This window comes from Lissotriton vulgaris, chromosome 11 (genome assembly GCF_964263255.1).
Source record: "Lissotriton vulgaris chromosome 11, aLisVul1.2, whole genome shotgun sequence".
Classification (NCBI taxonomy): domain Eukaryota; kingdom Metazoa; phylum Chordata; class Amphibia; order Caudata; family Salamandridae; genus Lissotriton; species Lissotriton vulgaris.
In genome coordinates, this window is record NC_141699.1 from 382,419,066 (window position 1) to 382,443,917 (window position 24,852).

The following is a 24,852-nucleotide window of genomic DNA, read 5'->3' on the forward strand; positions in this document are numbered from 1 at the left end:
TTACTTGAACACATCCCACAAATCGGGAAAACCAGTTGAGCCATCTCTTACATCACTTTTACATCATGGCACAACCTGCCACTAAAGAACCTCGTCCTCACTCCTCAAAATCCACAATGAGCTGAAAACCTGGCTTTTTGAGGAGCAATGGTCTCTCTATGCCCTAGGTTGGTCTAGACCCACACCTGCTCAGCACCAGTATATCCTCCCGTGTGATAGTGCTCTCTGCAAATCTGCATGACATCGCACAGGTCAAAAAGCAAACCTTCCTAGAGAAAGTAAATATTTAGAAAATGTTTCTAAAGAAATAATACGTAAGAGAAAAATGTCTTTTGACTCCTATCTTGTCTAGCTCCTTTTCAAGAAGAATTTATACCAGTTAAAATCCAATTAACACAAGACAGAATAATCATTCAGTTGGTGATTAACTTATTCACCAAAGTTTGCCCCCCAAGAACAACCCTATACTACCCCTTTCTCTTGACCTTGAATATCTCCCAGATTCAAACAATTAAGACTAACAAACAAGCAATCCTACAAAAATCTACAAGAATGTAGAATCATTGAACATCTAGAGGATCATGTTCTTGCCCTAAATCAGTTCATCACTACATTGGATGCACCCAAATCCATCTACCTGACCACCTCCTATGTACCCACTTTAAAATACCTTCCATGCAAAATTAACATCTTCCTTTCCTAATCCAGTCTCCCATTTACCTCTGTCAGCTTTAACTCTACTTTATTCTTTGAGGATTAAAACATCAAACTTACATTGAATTCACTCCTATTGTCTCCAAACCTATCCTTCGACTTCTCATATTTTGCACCATACTGACAACACCAAAGTAGACCCTCTGGCACCCAATTCCAAAGTTGAGCTAATCCCTCTGTTAAAGAAGCAGACTTGTCCTACACATCATCTGGCTCTTTAAGCCCTAAAACCATAAAACAACTTTTATTTTGATCAAGAGTTTTTATTATTGTGTAGCTTCTCTTTTTGTTGACTCTCACTGCTCTGGAGCTAACACTCAATACGTCAGATCCGTAACTGTATTGTCTTTACAAATGGATCCCTGAAACCAAGCTAACTATTCTCCTATCTCACAAATTATTCTCAAAAATCTTTCAATGACTTGTTTTCAATCACCACACTAATTTTCTCAGTATTATCAACCTAATTATCCTCTTTCCAGGCACTTCACCTCACAGAAACTGCACTCTGTCATGTTGCTAATTTCATTACTGCGAAAAGCAAAAACGTGAAGGGTGGAATGTCCTCAGTCACTGGTAATCAATCAGGCCACCTACATTGCCACTTCAGACAGGAACCAGCCATATGCCAATCAGCCTTGGTCTTGCTACAGTAAGATCAGTTTGGTCGGAATATACCAAATCAAGTCACCTCTGAATAGGAACGCAACAACCCCATGCCTTTTTTTTATGTGTGGGTCTTATCATTTGGGTGCAGTTTTAGTCCTAACTTCATTATATCTAACCATCACAACCATTTATATTACATACCAATGTTCCCCAACCTCTCAGTAGCATTTAACACTGTAGATCACTCCACCATGTTTTCCACAATCATAGCCTTGGGCATTTTAGAACTAGCACTCAACTGGCCATACCTCTCAGATGAGTCTTTTTCAGTACCATGCTTCTCATTATTCTTCCCACCAAATCCTTTATCCATTGGGTTTGCCCAAGGATTGATCATGGGCCCTAACCTTATAGCCTTCTATACCACATGCTCGGGAGATATTATCTATTCCTTTGACTTTTCTTATCATCGCTACTCCAATGATACTTAAATCTTCTCTCCTTTCCCATCTTCATTTGTAGCCTTTAGTCTAGTCTCTCAGACTACCTCGCAACTACTCATCATCTAATGGCTATTTCTTCTCCCTTGCTTAATTCATCAAGAACCGAAATCATCTACTTTTCTGCCAATCTTTAAACTCCACATCTATCAATCCCCCATATAGTTTCCCCGTCACCGTAACTTTATTATCAGCTGTTAATTTCAGAGTACACTTATAGACAACCATCCACCAGGAATCCTTTATAACCACTATAATCATGGCCATTAGATTCCAAGTACTTTATGTCTGTGATATCCATCAATACACCCCCCTCCAAAACTGCACAAATACTGTCTGCACTTGTTCTTAATAAACCTGAATATTGCAATCGACTTCATTGCACCAAAAGCTCTCGCATCCACAGACTACATCCTCTTTGGCGACTTCAACATTCACCTGGACAACTCCAATCACAAAAACACCTCATCCCTGCTGCAGAACCTCACCACCGTTGGACTCAAACAACTGGTCACCTCCCAAACCCACTCAGCAGGACAAAGGCTCAACCCCATATTCACCGATATCACTTTCAGCCACAGCACTGAGCTGAGCTGGGGACCAACCACTGCTTTGTCCCCATTGCCATCACCAAACCCACCATACACCACCATGCCTACCGCTACCCTCTTAGAAGCTGGAACAAGGTAGCTGAAGAACAGCTAACCACCGCCCTCAGTGAAATCCCTCACCGACATCCACAGATGCAAACAGCGCAGCACGCAACCTCTGCCGTTGGATCTCTGACTGCGCCAACACTTTGACCCCCCACTTGCACCACGTCTTCAACAGGACAGGTGTCACTATTGCCACTGACTTCTGCCACGCCATCAACTGCTCGATCAATTCAGCCACCTTTCCGGAAGACAGGAAACAAGTAGAGATCAACACATTGCTGAAGAAACACTCTGGACCCGACAGATCTCAAGAACTTCAGACCCATCTCGCTTCTCCCTTCCCAGCCAATGGTCATCGAGAAGGCCATCAACTCCCCAACTTTCTAAGTTCATCAAAGCAAACAACATCCTGGACCTCTCCCAATCCAGCTTCCAAAGCAACCACAGCACCGAGACTGCTCTCCTCACTGCCACAGTTTACAGCTGCACCCTCCTGGACCGAGGCGAAACTGCATTCCTTATCCTCCTGGACCTCTTGGCCTCCTTTAATACCGTACCGCACTGCACCCTATCCACAAGACTCCATGACGCCGGCATCTGTGACAAAGCCCTGGAATGGATCCGCTCCTTCCTCGCCGGCTAAACGCAGAGAGTCAGACTACCTCTGTTCCTTTTGCAACCCACAAAGATCTGCTGCGGAGTGCCTCAGGGCTCCTCCCTGACCCCCACCCTTTTCAACATGGCCCCGCTCGCAGCCCTCATCGGGAACAAAGGACTCCTCATCGTCTCCTACACTGACGACACCCAGCTGATTCTCTCCCTCACCAACAAACCCACGGTCGCCAAGAACAACTGTCATGATGGGATGAAGGTTGTCGCCACCTGGATGAAGACCAGCTGCCTCAAGCTCTACTCCGAGAAGACTGAAGCCCACATCATAGGCTCCACCCCCTCCACTTGTGATGACTCATGGTGGCCTGCAGCATTTGAAACCTACCCACACCCGCAGACCATGTGCAGAACTTCTGTCTCATCCTGGACTCCTTGCTCAAAATTAGCCGCAAGATCAATGCTGTCTAATCATCCTGCTTCCACACGCTACACCTACTCATAAAGAGCTTCCAATAGATTGCCACTGAGTCCAGAAACACGGTCACCCACGCACTTGTAAACAGCAGAATCGACTACGGCAATGCACTCTATGCTGGCATCACCCAGAAACTCTTCAAGAAACTGCAGAACATCCAGAACGCCACCGCCAAACTCATCCTCAACATCTCGTGCTGCAACCACATCATCAGCCACCTAAGAGACCTCCACTCCCAGTCAACAAAAGAATCACCTTCAAGCTCCTCACACACGCCTACAAAGCCCTACACGATGCAGGACCTATGTACCTCAACCACTGCCTCGCATGCCACGTACCCACTAGAGACCTCCACTCCACTCAGCTGGCCCTAACTATCGTCCCACCTATCTGCAAGACCACAGATGCAGCAAGATCCATCTCCTACCTCCCAGCAAAGACCTGGAACACACTGCCTCTCCACCTCAGGCAATCACAGACACTGCCTCAAATCAGGAAGGACCTCAAGACATGGCTCTTTGGCTGGACCACAGCGCCTCAACGGACCTGCACCCCCTTCCCCCAGTGCCTTGAGACCGTTATGGGTGACTAGTCGCACTTTACAAGCCATTGATTGATTGATTGAGCCTACTAGTTGGTCCCTCAGTCATTTCTACCTTTAGATAAGGTATTACACTTTTCTACAAGGACTCCATAATCTCCCCAGACACTTGCCAACCACTCAATTCTGACTTCAAATTGGATGCTGTTCATAAAGCAACAGGTGTTCACCATGAGTATCTACACCAGAATATTGATGGGCTGCAATATCATTTGACATGAAATTGAAAGTAAAATATTGACAACTAAGTAAGTCTAGATTTTCTATACCTAACTCCACATGAACGCACCTTGGCGGTATATGGCTAGTATATGTTTGGTTACGAGTAGTAAATCTATACTCCCCTATAAGCACCCACCTTTCAATATTTTGTCCGTTGATATTCTGTCCCCGATATTCGTGTACCACAATCTTCTGGGGTTCGATATTTAGTAGTACAACTAAAGAAACAGACCATTATACCAACTCTTCATCCATGTCTGTACAGCCTCAAATGGACTTTCCTTAACTACCTCGCCAAACTGTATAAGAGTTACACGCCATCACTCAGCTTTGTCCTCTAACTTAAAATGTACTATTACCAACCAAGTCCCCATGCTCCTCTTCATGGTTCTGCTAATTTAATCTACTTAGATCCCAACATTTAAACCAGTTCTCCATTGAGTTACACTCAATCTCCTCTTTATCTGCTTTTAAAATCACGCTCAATACTTACTATATCCAATGCTATTTGAACTCCCATTTAATGTAAGTCTGTTTTATTGATATTTAATTTATTGTATTTCCCACGTAGAGAGATACTGGGACACTTATTTCTTAAAAAAAATTCCTATAAGGAAGTATTTTCCAGTACAACTGAGAACAAAAAAAATCAGTTTCTCGTTTTAGGAGATCTGCTAGGAGCAACATTGAGGAAGGGAAGTCGTGTTATTGCCTGTCCCAATTGTTGCATGGTGCATAACAAAGCATGGACTTTGAAAATCAGGACATATATACACATGTGGTGGGCCTGCAACTTTTGGGAAGGGGTTAAACAGTGCTAAATATACTAACCAGGAATCTGCTGCAGCCGACAATACAATTACGTTTACTAGGCCGTGTACCCCGATCTAAAAACAAGGATCAAAGTTGTAGAACTAGATCTGGCAGTAGCTAAAAAGTGTATTGCACTGAAGTGGAACACCAGTAGGGCCGAACTGGGAACCCAAAGCAGCCCTGGCAATTTTCTCGGACCTCCCCCTGGAAGCACTGCCTGGCTCTGGGAGGCTGGAAGCGCTTGCTTGCTGCTTTTGTTTCTGGGGACCGATATTGCAGCACTGCTGTAAAACTAAACCCCAGTAACAAAATTGGCCCCCACTGCTGCAAAACCAGCCTCCTGCGGAAACGCGGGATGCCCAGTCCGGCCCTGATCACCAATCGGCTGGCGACCAAAGAACGGTGGACTAAGAAGTTTACTCCATGGGGACAGGTAGAGTGTGGGGTGAGGCAGAAGTTAATCTCCTCCGGGAACAGACGTGGGGAAAACTAGAATTACTACGTGGAGATGATGATGATACAGACCAAGAGGAAGACAGAATAACAGAGAGTAGACCATGTGAAGGATGCAGGGGGATATTGATGCAAATTGTACAGGCTCGAAGAGATCTGTGCCATTGCTGTGTAAAAACTGTGGGCCTTATTTACGGGCTTTTACCAGTGCCACAGGCCTCCCTGCTGCGCTGCCCTACGGCAAAAGGGAAGGGCAGGAATGCGATGTATCTATATGATACGGCGCATTCCTGTCCTGTTCCCCTCTGCCCGCTCACAATGGGTTGCCGTGCACCAACGCAGGCACCTTTGCACCAAGGTGCAAGGGTGCCTGCGTTGTAGGGATGATTGATTTTGTGCAGCAAGTGATCCTTCCTGCACAAAATCAATCCATTCAGGCACTCTCCTTTTTCTATGTGTGCTGTAGAATGCAGAATTTACAAGCCTTTGCGCCGTTGGTGGGTTACTTTTAATATGGGAAAAAGTGACGTTCCAGCGGCTTAAGGGGCTTGCAAATAAATCTCTGTAATCCCATATGATGCAAAAGGTCATCGCTGTGAGCTCCTGCCTGAAGAGATGGAATGGGTGGAAAGTAATGGACTTTTTAATGGTCTCTAAAAAGCAATGAAGATCTAAAAATAGAAAAAATAAAAACAACTAGTGTAGACACTACATCCCTCATTTACAGAATTGTTTATGCATGGCCTCTGCCAACAAAATGGTGCATGTGCCACTCGCTAAACTTACAGTTCCCTGACCCATTTACAGCTGGCAGAACCACACGGTTTCTGATGGCGAAGCCTCGGCTCACTCAGCCGACGGAATGGCCAATCGTGCAAGGGCAGGCAGTCCCAGACAATGAAATTATTCAGAGGACCCGATAAGCAGGGAGAGATTTCTCAGCAATTCAAGGCTGTAGATTTTTTGTTTTTCAAGAACAAACTCCTGCGTTGGGAATGTGCTCTTGAGAAATGTAAAATGTTTACTGTCTGGATATAACAAATATGGCCATTTTTTCAGCATTCAGAGCAACTGTCCCAGCTGTGGCTGTCCTAAAAACTTGGGAATCTCTGGTGGGGATCTCTAAATCTGGCAAGTGGTCTCCGCAAGATGATTGGGGGTCATAGCCCTCAATGACCTTGTGTGCCTTTGCGCCACCTGCCCTCTTCCACATGAGGGCCAATATTCTGTGATATATTTTGTGTATTAACATTAGTCTTTTTTCTGGTGCATCATGCAGTGGCAGCTGGTAACTATGAGAGAGGTGAGGTGGGTAAATAGTTGGGGGTTGGAAGCATTCACGAGCACTAAATGCAAAGCGAATAGGAAATAAAATAAAAAATAACTTACCTTGCTTGCTGCAGCCTGCACAACGACACGTCCTCCTGCTCTGGTCCTCTTCTCTCCTTGAGGCTCCAGTCAACTCCCATAATCAATCCTGGCACTGGTCTCATGCTGTCAACCAGCATAAGCAATAGGAACAAATGATGGACGAAATGCTGAACAATGCAAACATTCACCCCCAGTCAGATCTGGGTTTAATCTATCCTTCTTTTGCTCACCACACCACCACTGTTTGGACCCAGCCATATGCAAATCAATGTTTAGCCGGTTCCTCATGGGAGCAGTGCAGGCTGAATTGCCAAGCCAGGTCCTCCCTGGACCATAAACAAGTGTCCTGTGACAGGTTTCAGGGCATCACCCCTCATCAGCCAGGCTAGCTTGAATCCAGTGGCTCATTGAGCACAGAACCCTCCTCTGGGAATACCCTTCCCACTTGACAAAAGCAAAAGGAACAACTGATGGACTGAATGCTGAACAATGCAAACATTCACCTCCAGTCACAAAGATCTGGGTTTAATCCACTGTTCTTTTGCTCAACACGCATGAGACCAATGCCAGCATAGAGTGGGTTCTCTAAGTGTTCCCAGAAGCATTGGAGGCCTGAGCTTTCTCTAACCCAGCTGTCTAAGACAGCTGGGTTAGAGAGTTTTAAAACACGCATGTCCGGCTGGCTGTCACAGGATGGCCGGCCAAAGAGACATGCGTTTTTCCCATGTTAATTTCCATAGGGCGGTTGGCCTCACTTTTAGCTCGAACGGCTGAATGGATTTGCACGAAACTTGGCAAAATTGTAGGGACTGTTAGCCCGATGTGCCTTTGCTAGGTCTCAATATATGTGCTCCAGTGGATTTTGAGTAATTTAGGTTCAAAAAAAGATATATATCTGGGCGGAGCCTAACCACACATCTGATCTGATTGGCTGTCAGCACTTCATCCAAAAAGTGTTGGCAGCCATCTTGGGACCAATATACATGATAGCACCTCATTAAAAAGCATTGTAGTTAATAGAGGGTTTTAGGACTTTAGTTACATTATAAATCATTTGTTGATGGTACCATACTCGTTTTAGGAATTGTGGTGGGTTCTAAGGTGATTTTACCATGTGAAAAAGCCTTCTGCTGTGATATCATGAATATTGTTTGAAAGAAAACTAATACTCATGATTTTCCCACAGTGGTTTGGAAGGGGATCTATAAGCTAAACTGAAAGCATATTTTCTGTAAATTCACATTATCTTTCTCAGTCATGTGAAAATGAAGTCTGACATTCTCAGTAAAACATGTACATCCAACAAGGACAGAGACTGTCAGTTGATTCCTTTGTGCTCTACTGCAGCCTCCTAAAGTGTTCTAAAGAAGAACTAGAGCGCTAACAGTCCTACGCATTACAAAGGTATAGCACACCTGGAGCCATCGTGATGGGAATAAAGTGGTAACTCTTAAAACATTTAATTTAAAGAGGAACAAAATGAGGGGGTATATTATGCAATAGAAGGTATTATTAGTGCTGCAGAAAGAAAAATTAGGGCAAATTTTGAGTGACTTTTCAAATCCTCTTCTATTTCATTAAAAAATTCTGACATGCAGTCTCCCAAAATGGCCACCAGAGACAAAAGAGCCCAAATGTAGCCCAAATATCACCCAGATGTAGCCCAAGTATAGCCCAATGACAGAATGTCCCAGAGTGTTCTAAAGAACAACTAGAGCGCTAACAGTCCTACTTATTACAAAGGTATGGCACACCTGAAGCCATCTTGATTGGAATAAAGTGGTAACTCTTAAAACATTTAATTTAAAAAGGAACAAAATGAGGGGGTATATTTTGCCATATGAATTATGATTAGTGCTGAAGAAAGAAAAATTAGGGCACATTTTGAGTGACTTCTCAAACCCTCTTCAATTTCATTAAAAAATTCTGACATACAGTCTCCCAAGATGGCCACCAGAGACAAAAGAGCCTAAATGTAGCCCAAATATCACCCAGATGTACCCCAAGTATAGCCCAATGACAGAATGTCCCAGAGTGTTCTAAAGAACAACTAGAGCGCTAACAGTCTTACTTATGACAAAAGTATGGCACACCAGAAGCCATCTTGATTGGAATGAAGTGGTAAGTCTGAAAACACTCAATTTAAAAAGGAACAACATGAGGGGGTTAATTTTGCCATAGAAAGTATGATTAGTGCTTCAGAAAGAAAAATTAGGGATCATTTTGAGTGACTTCTCAAATCCTCTTCTATTTCATTAAAAAAATTCTGACATGCAGACTGAAACATGCACTTTGAATACCAGCAGCAGACGTCCCTGGTGAGCAGTAGCTTTACTACAGTGATCTAATGTGCAACTAGAGGGCTAACATTCAGAATTTATGGCAAATGTGTGACACATCTGAATGCCTTCTTGATGCAACCAAAGTAAACAAGCATTGAAAATGCAATAGATCTCGCCCTCGTTTAAGTTAAAGCCATTCTGTTTGTAATGAGGTGGCTTTTTAGCTTTGCTTTTATTAGTGTTTTTTCAACTTTCATGTAAATAACATGCATCTGTATGCATATAAGTATATGTATGCATGCATTTATGTTTGTATTTATATAGATATACAGATGATATATGTTTATATATGTATGTATATATATATATTCACTGAAAAAACCATAGGTTATAGACCATATATAGTTAGGAATTAGCCTTTACAAAACCTTGAAAATTCACTGAAAAAACCATAGGTTATAGACCATATATAGTTCGGAATTAGCATTTACAAAACCTTGAAAATTCACTGAAAAAACCATAGGTTATAGACCATATATAGTTAGGAATTCGCATTTACAAAACCTTATTTTACTCACACAAAACCATTGAAATTCCATATATAGTTAGTTGCACTAACTATATATCGCGGACCCGCAATCCACTGCTGATGATGTCACATATTACATCATTCATGACATGGTCAGTGACATCACTGATGACATCACTGATGACATCTCAAATGACATCACTGATGACATCACTGATGACAACATCCAGTGACTGTATGTTTCTGTAAAGTTAAAATATGTCTTACATATTGAAGAATGAGTGGATGTATAAGTGTCTGGATGAAGGATTTAGTAGGTGCATGACTGACTGTATGAGTGAGTGATTAAATGTGTCTCACTGAGTGCATGGGTTAGTGACTAAACTGTCTTAATTTGTGCATCATTATGTCTGTTGTTCTGTAAACTGTTGCATGTGTTGATAAGTAGCTATATGAGTAACTATATGGGTTATTGATTGGTTGCCCAAGTATTTGTATGGGAGACTGAGTGTGTGTGTGGGTGGCTGGGAGGTGTATGACTCTGTGCATAGATGTGTGAGCAGTTGATTCACTAGATGTATGGTTTCAAAAGTGCATGTGGAAACAGCTGTATGGGCGGTTGACTGTGTGCATGAGTGTATTGGTGAGTGAATGGATATCTCAGTGCTACATGTCAAAGTAAGTACATATGTAAAACACAGTACATGTGAGAGTTGACATATATAAATAACTGTGCATAAGAGCCAGTGAATGTGTGAGTGGCTGTATGGATCATTGTGAACTTGTATCAGGGATTGTATAAGAGAGTAAATATGTGTTAGTATATGTTTGAATAAGTAAAGTTTGTATAACTGTATAGTTGAGGAAATGGAGGTGTGATTGATTCTTTGCATGACTGACTAGGTGTGTGAGTAACTCCATGGATGAGTGACAGTCTGTAGTGTCTGTTTACACTGATTGTATCTAAGGTTATATTAGAGTCTGAAGAGGTTCATCGTATTATCACATGAATGATATCATCAGTGATGTGATCAGTAATGTCAAATGAGATGTCATCAGTGATGTCATCAGTGATGTCATTTGAGATGTCATCAGTGATGTCATTTGAGATGTCATCAGTGATGTCACTGACCATGTCATGAATGATGTAATATGTGACATCATCAGCAGTGGATTGCGGGTGCGCGATATATAGTTAGTGCAACTAACTATATATGGAATTTCAATGGTTTTGTGTGAGTAAAATAAGGTTTTGTAAATGCGAATTCCTAACTATATATGGTCTATAACCTATGGTTTTTTCAGTGAATATATATATATATATATGTGTGTGCGTGTTTAGAGGTATGTTATATTTATAATGGTGCATATGTGAATTTATGTAAGTAGAGGTATGTGTATATGGGTACGTATTTGTATTTCGAAGAGTAGAAGGAGAAGCATATGGTTGTGCGTGTGTTATATATGTAAAGAGCGAGAGAGATAGACAGATGTACATGTATGTGTTTAGTGGTATGGTATATGTTTAAAGATAGATAGTACATATGTGGATTTATGTAGGTAGAGGTATGTGTATATGGGTATGTGTGCGTGTATATATATATATATATATATATATATATATATATATATATATATATAAAAATACATATATATGCCCGTGTGTGTGTATAAGGGTGCTTGGTATATGTGTGAGTATTGTTTCTGTGTGGTTTTACACTTACAATGTAGGATTCCAGCAGGTTCATGAGTCCGGCAAAATAGCTATCCACCAGAAGATGGCAGGAGGGGACCAGGTTCTTCACCGGGATCAGAGTACACTCGTGGTGCAAAAATCTCTTGATAAAATCCTGAAGGGTGAGGGTAATGGTTGGGGACGGGGAGCAGTGGATACCAGGATTAGGTGAGGGAAAGAAAAGAGCAATGCAAAGACAGGGGTCAAAGGATGTGAGGATAGACAGATAAAAGAGAAACAAAGGGGGGTGGGAGGCAACAGAGTGAAGGACTGTGGGAAATAGAAGTTTGGAGGCGAAAAGTCGGATTAGGGAGGGACAAATAAAGAAAGACATTGCGGGTCTTTACCATACAAACATGACCTCTGCCACTCCCACGCGCATGGACAGACTGCAACACTCTTTCAGCAAATCCAATATGCAAAATATGCACTGGTCTCATACTCTCTACTGCAACACGCCATGCACGGCCACCCTCTGGTACACAAACGCGGACAGGACACAGACCTCTCTCGTAGACACAGGGATTCCCGACAGACTCCTCAACCTCATGCTCCTCTAGGTTCTCTGTTGAGGAACCAACTTAAAATGTTAGGTTTTCCTTCTCTCACTCAAAGGCATATAAGAATCTTGTACGGTATATATTCTTCTTTTACAAACTTTTATTTTCTGTAAGTGCTCTGTGGTGTAGGCTCCCAGACACAGGACTTGCCACCAGGGTCAGACTTGGACAGAAATAGACCTGGCATCAGATTAAAAGTGGCCCCATTAGGTGAATCAGATAGCTAAAAATTGGCCCACATTTGCAAATCAGGGCAGTTAGAAACTTGTAGAGACGCGGGATGGGTTTTCTGCAAGTTATAGGAGACTGCATGCATGTGTGGATGCTGCTGGCAATGACCAACAATAAAACCACCCCACCAGACCATAAACAGACCCACAAACAGCCATACAATCAACCCTATACATTTACCTCTCAAACCAGCCTTTCTGGGACTATCAGATCACCTTATAAGCCAGTCCGACCCTGTCTGCCTCTCCTACAGGAGCTGCATACATAAATACAAACTCTGAGTAGCACAGCCTCCTCAAGCCAGGCTCCTTCCGGGAGAGGCCTTACCTGCAGACTTGGATCCTTCACCATTGCACCAGCAGTGGTCACAATCAGTTTGCACTCATCGCACAAGTTACCCTAGAATAAAGAGAGACAGAATGGTTAGAGCAACAACCCATCACTTCACAACAAACCTTCTTCTATGACCTTTATATACAAATAAAAACATTATGAAAAATTCTAGATTTCAAGGAAACAATACTTTAGTGAAGCAACAATTATTCTTTTTTGTTTTGGTGTAGTAATGTATTTGAAGTACAAGAAAGGGCACACAAGCTTCATATTTATTACATACACATACCTGTTTCTTCTCTCTGTAATGCACTAGACAACAATGCATACTGTTGTCTGCTATGGTTGTGGAAAGTTGCAAAGTCTGCTTCTTTGCAAATTTGCAAATATTACTTTTTAATTTCACATGATTTTCAATGTTCAAACCTGCAGGAGGTTAAACTTGCTGGGGAGGCTGCCATGCCCTCGCCAATGTATTATCGATCCTTGGCAAATCCAATAGGTCTCAAAACATCTGCCGTCCATTTGGCTTTTCACGTGCTTGATTTGTTTTGCTATGGCTTTTGTAAAACTTTATTGTGGGGGAAGCTGCAGGATGCTTGCCAACATAAAAAAGGCGCTTATAAGCTAAACCCTTTTTGGTCTCAAAAAGTTCACGTTTCCATAATATAGACCAGTACTAAGGGGAACTTCTTTGTGTAGGGATGTAATGCCATCACTCAAAGTGAAATTAGCCAGTGGCTGAAGTGGGGAAAAATGTGAATGACACAAAAACAGACCAATAGATGAGAGCTTGTTGAAAGACCTTATAATTAAGTATATAATCTAATTTCAGCAAACATCAAGTGACCTTGGCTAATGCCACTCATAAAAACCATTGGCTAGAAGGAAAAATATTTTTGGGTCTCAGAGAACAAGCATAGCTAAAGTAGTTCCTGACACTGAAGGGAGCTTCTCTGTGTGGGGAAGCACTCCTGGTAAAAGAGTGGATTACTGTCATTCATAGTGAAGCAACAAATATAACAAAAGGGGATGGAGAGGAAATGGATTTGTTCTCTCTTTACAGATTTAAGTTAAACATAAAGAATCCAAATCAGGATTTCATTGGGGTGGTCCCTACAATGGTGGGGAGCACATAGTATTCTTTTAATACCCCTCACACACCAAAAGGACCTTTGGTGTCATGCCTCATCATTGGGGTCTTCGCACACCTCTACGGGATGCGGCGTGCTGCGAACCTGCGACTACGCGGGAGCACTTACTTATTGGCTATGTGTGGTGTATATTGGGTATTGTGTGTAAAAGTGAGTGGTGGGTTCCGAGAAGTGATAAAGTGACGTTAAAAAGGTACCTAGCATTTAAGGTTAACAAAAAACTTTAATGAGCCTTCGTGCTGGTACTGTTAAAAGAGTGATTGTGAGGTATTTTGTATTTTAATGTACAACACCTCGTGTGTGCGTCGTCGACATGTTTCGAAGCTAGGCTTCTTCTTCAGGACGGGGTGCACAGATCTCCACCTTACTCACGTCTTTCACAAATCTGCTAATCAACTACAGAAAAGTGATATTTAAGCTGAAAAGGTTAATGTGTGCCTACTTCTATATTAAAAGGTAACTGCGTTGAGACCTTGCTGCCAAATTACTGGTTTGGACCCATGAGCCTCCAAATGATAGGGGTAGCTGTGCTATTTAGCACCAGCCTCAAGGGAATTCCAGTGCCTTACTTCCCCCTCTTGCGTTTGTAAATGAGGCCTGAAGTTTCAACAGTTCATCCAAACTTATTTGGCATTTACGAACTGATGGAGATACCGTGAGTCTGGATGAGACAGCAACCAATTGAACTAGCATCGTGGACAGAAAATTTAACCATAAAGCCACTTGTAACATTGGGTAGTAGTGACTCTGTCACCCCCAGGGTAGCTCCATGTGACAGATCTCAATTTCTTCTTCAATTCCCTTGAAGATTCTTAAAGTCAGAGGATTCACACTCCTTAAATAGTCATGAGAAGGCCGGGAGTTACCTGACCCAAGCGTGTCAACTACTTCCAATAGAGGAGTCCACACCAAATGGAAAATACATTTTGATAGTAGGATTACCAGCCTTATCACATTATATACGCAATATATGGATATTAGGCAATTGACTTATTGAATTTAATAGTGGACTAAGTTTAGACGGACCCAACGCAAAACAAAATAATTTGGGCCGTCAGTAAATAGAATTATATATGAGGACAGTGTGTTTTGTATTGTTGTTTGTATATTCATGGAGTTTACTCCCAAAAAAAGAACAACATTTTTTTTTTTTACTTACAACTACATTTCAGAAATATTTAAAATAATTGATACAACAGAATATGTGTTCTTAAAGATTGGATAAAGTCAAATAATAATTAAGATATTATTGTTGACCCAAATTAATAGACTTTTATCCCCCAAAGGTCATACCTTTTGTTTTATTTCTAGGAATGACAGGCTTTATGCTGCCTTTCTTGTAGCATAAATATCTCTGTAGGAAAAAGACCAACTGTATATGCCCCCTTTTTTAAAATTAAACATAAAAACCAATACAAGCAAGCCTCATCTGTGATTGGACAATTTGAAAACCGACAAACAAAAGCAGTAGAGCTGCCTGTACCTTGGGTCTACTCCTGCCTGTCCTCAATGCCAGCATTTGAAAATGTGGCTACAGGAGCCCCACCCTGGCCCTGCATTCCTTTGTATCATCACTTGGAAATGTACAGAATAACCGCGTCAAGTTGTACATCGACAAGCTTTTTTTCCGTAAATCTCTGTTTATTGATAATACACAACAACAACAATAGGCACATTCCAAGTGACATATTAAATCCTGTGTTGCTGCACAGTTACTTCTACTTATTCCATTGATTCCCTGGGCTAAGATTCACCTCCTATTCCACTTATCCCACACAGCTACCATTAAAATACATTGCAGAATGAACACCCTCCGCCCTCATCCAGCCACCATTTAAATGTCGATAAAGGATCTGTTCTGCACAAGGGGCGTGGCTTAGCAAGCCACGATGGGGCTGTGTCCTGCTGAGGCTCCGCGATCGGGCTAGCATCCTGCCCAGTTCCTGAGATCGCCGGGAGCCTCAACCTACAGCAAAAGCACCTATAATGCCCCCACGCATTGGGGCATCTTCCGGGTGAGCTGCGAAGGCTGCTGGCGAGCAGCACACACCGAAACATCTCTTGCCAGAGCCGAGCGCCGAGTCCTAAAATGGCGGACACGGCTCCGTCCCTCGGATGCATACGCCGTCGAGAGCCTGTTCCTTGAGCGGCGGCCCTGGGAGACGCGGCCAACTGGCAGCTGCGGAGGTCCCGGGAGAGCGGTGAGACCGGTCCACGGGGGTGTACTCCGGACCAAGCTTTCTCCCACAACAGCACTTCGGCACGCAAGATGGCAGCCGCTATACCGGAGCTCCGCTACACCGGCGCTCCTGCTCGACCGGGAGCCTGACCTGACTCCAGCACCAGCCAGCCCGCCGCCGTGGATTGCGGAACACCAGTAGACGCGCCGCCTGCGCGGCGCTGCGCACTCCAGACGTCCGCGACCTTCACTTGGGGGCGGTGAGTGCCAATCTTTCCCCCCCCCCGCCTCCCCCCCCGTGGATCCCAGCGCCAGCACCCCAACAGCCTCCTACCTCCTCTGGGGCCCATAGGAGGACACAGGTCGCATCGTCCCTTGGTCGGGGAGGCCGGAACGCTCCTGCCACCACGAGCAGCTCGGCGGACCCGAGTGCCTGACCTTAAAATGGTGCCCACAGAGACCTGGACACCGTGACCAGCGCGAGCCCCATCCTGGGAGCAGGGGTGCTCCCCCGAACCTGAGGCGGTGACACGCCACATCGAAGAAGTCCGCTTCCCCGGACCCCCCAGGTCCCTACCACCTGACCCTCGACCCCAACGATCGGCATTGAAACTGCACCACACGCCGAAGGGGGAGAGGGCGAGAACCGGCCGCACTTGAGGAGCCCCGTCTCCTGGGGAACTTGGACAGTGAAGGAAGAGGCCCCTGATGGCACGCGTCCGTGGGCACCTGCGCGACCTCCTGCTGCACCGCTGAATTCACACCCGTGGACACTAGTGCGGCCCTCCACCACGCCGCTACCATCACCAGCAGCCGCGAGCCACCACTAACACCCCGAACCAGTGGGGGCTCCCCGGGGTGAACCAGTGCCTGTGAGAAAGACTAGGTGACCAGCCTGCACTAAGCTGCCGCCTACCCGGGCGCACTGAGAGACGGTGGTCCGCCGATCTCGGAATCCACAAGGGTGCGGGGCCCTCTTGCCAGCACTCATGGGGAAATTGAAGGCCTCGCAGGTGACGGCTGTCCCTGAAAGGGCCATCGAGAAGATGCCACACACGAGGACGTGGACGCAAGCCAACACGCTGCAAACCGACCCCACGCTATCGGCGAAATTGGATCAGGTGTTGGTGGCAATTGAACTGTCCCGACTCTCGATGGAGGAGAGATTGGGCGCCCTGACGACGGACATCAGCCTGATTCGCGACGACCATCGCAAGCTGGCGGACAGGGTGAAGGAAGGGGAACGGATCGTGACCGCGCTGCAGCCCACGGTGAAAACGCAGGAGGCAGACATGAAAGAGGTCCTGCTTCGCGTGGCGGTCCTCGAGGAACGTACGGTGGACTTGGAGGGACGCTCTAGACGGTGTAACATCCGCGTCCTGGGCCTACCGGAGTGAATCGAAAATTCGGACCCTCTGACCTACATGGAGTCATGGACCAGATCATTCACCCCGGAGGCGGAACGGTCGGCATACTTCTCCATTGAAAGAGCCCACAGGGTCCCGGCCCGGGCACCCAAGCCAGGCCTTCCTCCGCGGCCCATGTTGGCTAAATTCCTGCACTTCCGAGACCGCGATGCGGTGCTCCGTGCGCCCTACAGGTGGAAGACCAACAAGTCATGGTGTTCCCGGACTATGCCCGAGAAGTCCAGCAGCAGCGATCCACCTTTCTGGAAGTTAAAAGGCGCCTCCGCGCAAATGATCTTCAATACTCCTTGCTGTTCCCGGCCCGCCTTAAAGTACTCCACAAAGGGAAAGCTCTCTTCTTCAACACAGCGGAGGAAGCACAGGATTGGACTGAGTTTCACTGCCCGCTAATTCCTAAACCCGGACCCCAGAGGACGCGCAACAACGACTCAAGACGATCCAGAAGACGGGGCGCGAGCCGTGCCCACTCAGGCCGCCCCAAAAGCCAGGCATCCTCCCCCACGGGCTCACCCGACCTCACGCAAATCATGCAGGAGCGACGAGACGCCCTACGGGCGGTGACCGAACTGCACACATCACCCCCTGCATCGGATCTGGAAGGCCAACCGCACCTGTTCACCCCCGAGAAAGACCTGGACAGTGATGGAACAATGTTGGGGTTTGGCCCAATTTCTTCCCCCCTCATTGCGGCACACACATTGGACGCTACCCTGGCCAGCCAACCTAACACCTCTTCGTGATAGATGGACAGTCAACTGCTATATCCTTCTCATGGTTGCCTACTGTATTGCGCGACGTCTAGGAGCCTAGACTGCTTAACCAGATAACTGTACGCGCTAGCGTGCGATAGACATCTCTCCTGCAAAAGCCCGACTCGCGCACAGGCCAGCAGCGACACACGCTGCCACCCCCGCAGATTCCTGTTGTATTTCTCCCCTAGTGGGACACTAGTTTGGATATGCCACCCCCGGTGATATATCCTCAGTATTGGGACTGTTACCCACCCAAGGTTCTACCTGTTGTTAACCCCATCAGTTCCTCCCCCACGATTGTGGAAGCTTGGCGCGCAGGAGCACACACGACACACAAGCACTGGTGGCCCTCGGGGACTGCAGGAGGGTCCCTCTCCCAACCACGACACCCTAAGGATGGCGGTCCCACAATCAGACATTAATGTCCTTACACTGAACGTACGAGGCCTACACACACCCAGCAAACGCTACTCTGTTTACTCCTACATTAAGCGTATGTCAGCTAGTATCGCATTTCTGCAGGAGACGCACATTAACGCTACCGAACTCAATCGTTTGCAGGCCAAGTGGCGAGGGACCTTTTGTGCCACACAATACTCAGCATTTGCGCGCGGCGCCTTAATCTGGGTCAGACCGGGCACTCCCTTCCGGGTGCTCCGACGGGTAGTGGATAAAGAGGCCAGATATGCACTTCTGGAGGGAATACTAGACGGACAGGGAATCCTCCTTGGCAGCATTTACGCCCCTAATACGGAGCAGGATAAATTCTGGGACCACCTCACAGGAATTTTGGCCCAGTTCACCACAGTTCCATGGGTGTTGGGAGGTGACTATAACTGAACGCTAGACCCCACCCTAGACCGCTCGCACCCCCCCCCCGCCCCCACACACTCCCTAGTCCTTCGGCAAGTGGAACTTTTTAGGGCTTGGCATACAAGATTACTTCTCATACAACACGAACACGGCATCGTCGGCACTGGTGGAGTGGGACGCGTTTAAAGTAGTGGCAAGGGGAGAATGCATCAAACAGGTAGTAGGTGTTCGCCGCACATTGGAACGGACACTCCTATCCTCAGAGCAGAATTTAGCTGCACTCACTAAACGGCCTGACGACTCGGAGGAACACGCCGTGCTCACGGCCGAGGCTAAGACAATATATCAGACTGCCTGCGCTGATCTCTGAAAATACAATTTTAGGGCCTACGCCTCTAGGGTGCATAAAGACAGAGACAAAACGGGGGCGCTACTAGCCTGGATGGCGAGGCAGGACACCGAAAGTAAGCCGATCACGGATATTATCGACCCGGAAGGCGTGCTGGTGCGTTCACAGGCCAAGATCCTTCTGGCGTTCCAGCGCTACTATGCACAAGTGTACGGGACCCCGGCCCAGTGTTCCCCGTCTTCTGTGGATTGTTTTTTAGACCCGCTGACGTTACCCGCGGTATCGGATGATGACAAGCGCACACTCAACGCCAAGATAGCACCCTCAGACATCACCCAAGCGATACGTGCCATGTCTCGGAATAAAGCGCCGGGACTGGACGGCTTCCCACTAGAATACTACTCGACCTTCTCTCCCCTAGTGGTCCCCCGACTATCTCGGATGTTCGGGGCATCCCTTCTTCTAGGGAAGCTACCCCAGTCATTGCGAGAATCCGTGATTGTCACCTTTCCCAAACCCCACAGGGACCCACTCCACATGGGGTCGTACCATCCCATCACGCTCCTGTCGGCTGACTGTAAGATCCTCGGGAAAATCCTAGCTGACCGATATGCACAGGTCATACGCCCACTAATCCACCCCGACCAATGCGGCTTCATTCCGGGGAGGAACACCTCCCAGAACCTCCGCCGAGTCTTCCATGTCCAGGATCAGGTACGTGACAGATTCCCCCGCGCCGCCTGCCTCATTATGGACCTGGTGAAGGCGTTCGACACCCTCACCTGGCCTTATCTATTCTCAGTCCTGCGGTGCCTCAACATCGGCCCGACGCTCACGGCATACACACGCCTTCTGTACACCGATCTGACCACGCGTGTACGTATCGGGAAACGCATATCACCGGCGTTTGGAGTTCGGCGAGGCACGAGACAGGGGTGCCCCCTGTCGCCTCTCTTATTCGTGCTAGCAGTCGAGCCGCTGGCCGCCTCGGGACTCCAGGTGAACTGGGACAAGTCCACAGTCTACCCCTTTCACCCGAGTCTACCCCCCCGGGAAGTCGAGCTCGGACCGCATAAACTCTCATGGTCCGCAGAAGCTCCCCGATACCTCGGTGTCCGCCTGTACCACTCTCCAGCAGACATCTTTGAGGGTAACCACCGTAAAGCACTCGCTGGCCTGCGCCCGACTGTTGCCTTCTGGAATAAACTCCTGCTAGCCCCAATTGGACGGATAGCCCTGGCTAAAATGGTGATGCTTCCCCGACTCCTCTACCACTTCACAAATCTACCGGTAGTGCCACCCAGGTCCTTTTTCCGAGACATCGACTCCCTCCTAGGTACCCTTATCTGGGGCGCGGGCCGACACAGGGTTGCCCTGAAAACCCCCCAACTTCCCACAACGCAAGGTGGGCTTGGAGCTCCGTCCTTCGAGTCTTATTTCCTTGCGGCGCAGCTCCAATGGCTGTCATACTGGACGGCGGACCGTTACCCCCAAGAGACTTTTACCCCGGCCGGCAGAGTCACAACCCTGGAACTCACCCGTCTTCTCCTCCCAGGCACCAAGCCACGGCGAACATACCCCCTCCAGGTAGCGTTAGCGCGCCGGTGCATGATGCGGATCCACAGGATGTCCCCCAGTAGACCTCCATACTCCCCGCTACTACCGTTGATAGGCAGCCCCAGGCAGGACTCCTACTTCACGGCTCCACTGTTGACCGAATGGTCGCACTGTGGCATCACAGATATGGAGTCGCTCTTTGAAGAAGGACAGCTGAAATCACTCGACCGACTGGTCGCTGAATACGGGCTCCCCCCAGGTCAATTCCTTAGATACCGACAGTTGCTCGATGGGTACCGCCCCCATTACAATCTCCGGACCGGCGAGCCAGACACGCATCCAGTAATACATACTATCCTACATATGGGAGTTGGACGCTACTTGGTCACCTGGCTATATAAATCTATCCGGGAACTCTCGCACGTTCCCCTGACGACCTTACGTGCTACGTGGGAGGAGGACATAGGTCGCACACTACATGACTCGGAGTGGACTAAAGCACTCGAGGCTCCAAAACGCGTCTCTATGAATGCCCGCTTCAAAAACATCCAATACTATATATTGCACAGGACATACCTCACCCCAGCGCGCCTGCAGAAGTTCTATCCCTCCACACCATTCCTATGCCCCAGATGTTGCTCCCCTGATGCAGATTTTCGTCACATGTTTTGGAGTTGTCCCAACCTTCACCCCTTATGGCGGGCGGTGCACGGAACACTGTCGGAACTCACAGGTCTTACCACACTAGCCACCTGGGAGTCCAGCGCACTAGGCATTTTTCATGTCCCTAAGCAAGAACCGGTGCATAGACGCTTCGTGTCCTTGGCGCTCCTGTTGGCGAACAGATGCATAGCCATGCACTGGCGGTCCCCGGAGGGCCCCCCTATAGCAGCATGGACAGGGGCGGTCTGTAAATGGGCGGCGGCGGCGGAGGAGGATGCTCTTAGGGAAGAGGAAGCCAGGGGCGCGCGTAAAATTCCCATTTCCATGGAATGGGCCATGCTCCTTCATAGCTTCCCGCAGTCCTTGCATGCAGAAGACCCGCCTACAACTCCCCCCCCCCCCCAACCCCCCCCCCTGCCCGGGAGGGCCAGTAGTCTCTGCCTAGTGTCAACCATCCCAGGGCCGAATCCCGGTGCTCCACGCATCCTGGTTAATTCCCATCTACCATATCACCCGTCCCATTACTCACATGCACGGGATATATCCACCCCCTGTCCGTCCCTCACCCCCTGAGAGTGCAAACTGGAAAGCCCCTTGCCCCCCCCCCCGACGCACGTCACCAGTATCCCCCTACCTGGACCCTGCTAGCGCCCATATGCTTCCCCCCCACAGTTTTGTCCCCCCCGTTCTCTGGTAGCACCACTATGCAAACTGTAAAGACCCCAATCCTAAGCCCTCGAGGCGGGAACTCACATGCCCACTGTTATTCTCCGTCCCCCTTGCGGAATACGTTTACTGTATCCCAGCCTGAAGACATATTTGCTCGATCTGTACTGTTTAATGGAGGAAGTACCTAATTGTACCAGTTATATAAAAACAAAAAACGTTGCGCGCCTGGCTGATCGTGGCTGAATGTTGACGCCACGTCAGCAGATGATTTACACTGTACCCATATACTATGATGCAACAATAAAAAACAAATTTAAAAAAAAAAAAAGGATCTGTTCTGCACAAACTGTGCAGTGACAGTTTTGTTTAACTCAAGTGGCATCTCCTTAAAACAAGGGGGCATACTTGTAAGCCCTTATCGCCACTGCAGCATCAATTTTATTGACGTTCCGGTGGCGTTGTGCCATTTCCCATATTTACAAGAACGTGCTAAGCCACTTAACATGTGCTGGTGCTAGGCAGCTCTTTTTGCTCCAGCTAGGGGAAACACAGGGAAGTTCTTATGAATATGGCACATCCCTGCGTTTTAAAAATGTCGGTGCTCTGACTTTTTTTGTAAGTATGTCCCAAGGTTTTAAACATATGTTCTGCATATGCCATGACAAGTTGGTATTGGGCCCCGGCCAGCAACCGTCCAGCATTGGATGCCATCTTGTGCCAAGTCATTAATAAATAGACAATTCTTGCTATAAAATCTGTACAGAAAATGTTGCAGATTGAGCGCGGGCCCTGAAAAAATGTGGGCTCTGGGACATAATGACCTCTCAGCCCTTGTTTTCTGAAGGGCCTGGTAAGAAAGGTTTACCTACTTCTGTACTGTGCATGCACGGCATTAGATGAGGGCGTGCATTACTAGTGCTGCACCTATGCTATATGTGGCAGAAAGTTTGCACATTGCTGTAACTGCTATGGGTGAGAATATCTTGGAATACTGTATTTGGTACTGCGGTTCATAGATGTCAACGATAGTTACCAGAGGTGTCAGTTGATACCCCTGGATAGCCTGGCTCAGTCAGTTCTTGCCTTCCAAGGCGAGCATGTTTTTACGCATCCCTAAGTGTACCTTCAACAAGGATGCATGTTCTGCAAAATCCACATTCCATATAAGACTTGTTTCCTCACTTTAAAAACAAATATCAAAGACGATTAAGCATGTTATACTGTTTTGTGCTTTATTTTAAGATCCTAAATCTTGAGTTGGGAGCTTCCCTTGAGCTAGTGCTACTTTCAGCACGGTTCTGAGTACTGAGGACCTTACTTTTGTACGCCCTGAAAATCACTTTTTTGAAGTTCCAGTGGCTCAGTGTGCCACTGGCATATTTATAAGACCACGTAAAGCCACATTACGTGGCATTTCATGGCCTTATAAATATGTGCCCTTTCAGCAGAAAACTGAATGAAAGGGGGGTTCCAAGGGTGTTGCTGGAGGCGTTCCCGGCAACATCCATGGCTTTTTTACACGGCCCCAGATTTAGAAGAAATCGTAAGTCTGAGGCAGAGCCAAAAACGTATGCCTCCCCTGGGGAGGCGTAAGGGAGGCACAAAAAGGAGAAATATCTTTATTTCTCCTTGTTTCACCCCTTCCGTTGTGTGCTGCATTTTTGCAGCACACATAGAAAGGGGAAAACGCCTCTTGTGATTGTTTTTGTGCAAGATGGTTTCCCTTCCTGTACAACATAAACATCCCCGCAACGAGGGCATCCTTGCATCATGGGGTAAAGGTGCCTGTGTTGGCACACAGCAGCCCATTGTTTGCTGGCGCAGGGGAAAAAGACAGGAGTGCCCCATATCTAATAGATATGGTGCATTCTTGCCCTTTTCTTTTGCCATAGGGCAGCGCAGCAGTTAGGCCCGCTGCGTTGTCCTAAGGCAAAAAAATAATAATTGAGGCCCTATTTCTTTTAATTACAGACTTCAGCTGTTCCTTTGTGTACGTTTTATATTTTTATCTATGTACTGCCTGACTATTGTTGCATAGTTTGCCATGTAATGTTCTGTGTTTTGCTGTAATTGTTATTGAATTTCTAGTTTGCACAGTCTCTAAATAAAGAGCTTTGTTGCTCTTGCACCTTGTACACACTTTATAAAACACCAATTAAAAAGATCAATAAATAACATAATTTAAGCTTTTGTGACAGTGAAGTTCTGTTGTCTAGTCTGCCTTCAATTTAGACATATACATTTGTTAACACACAAGTTCCAAATACATGTTGACTTTATCACTACAATTTTTTTTAACTAGAGAATTGTACGTGAAATTAGAAGTATTCTATTAACTCATGGCAAATAACAGCTTTATTGTATATATTAAGCGATTAAGACATTGTAACAAGAGTTATGTGTGTCTGTTGGTTTATATGATATCCTGAGCAATGCATCTTTTCTATAAAATAAAATACTGTCCTGCAACAAATGCACAGGAAAGTTCAAAACAGTGTGTATTTGACTGACGTATACCTAAAGATGGTATAATTCCACTCTATATTCTGTTCATATCTCCTTCGAGTTTGGTACACTGGTATTTACTCCATTA

General features: G+C 46.4%; 1 protein-coding gene across 1 annotated transcript in view; it reads right to left on the reverse strand.

The window, feature by feature from the left end:
* Positions 1–24,852, reverse strand: part of SFTPB (surfactant protein B) — a 98,443-nt gene that overhangs the window by 65,319 nt on the left and 8,272 nt on the right. Inside the window, exons 3-4 of the mRNA XM_086942479.1 lie at positions 12,691–12,762; positions 11,562–11,687 (exon numbers count right to left, since the gene is read on the reverse strand). Of these exons, the coding sequence (XP_086798605.1) occupies positions 11,562–11,687; positions 12,691–12,762 (198 nt within the window). The remainder of the gene's footprint in view (positions 1–11,561; positions 11,688–12,690; positions 12,763–24,852) is intronic.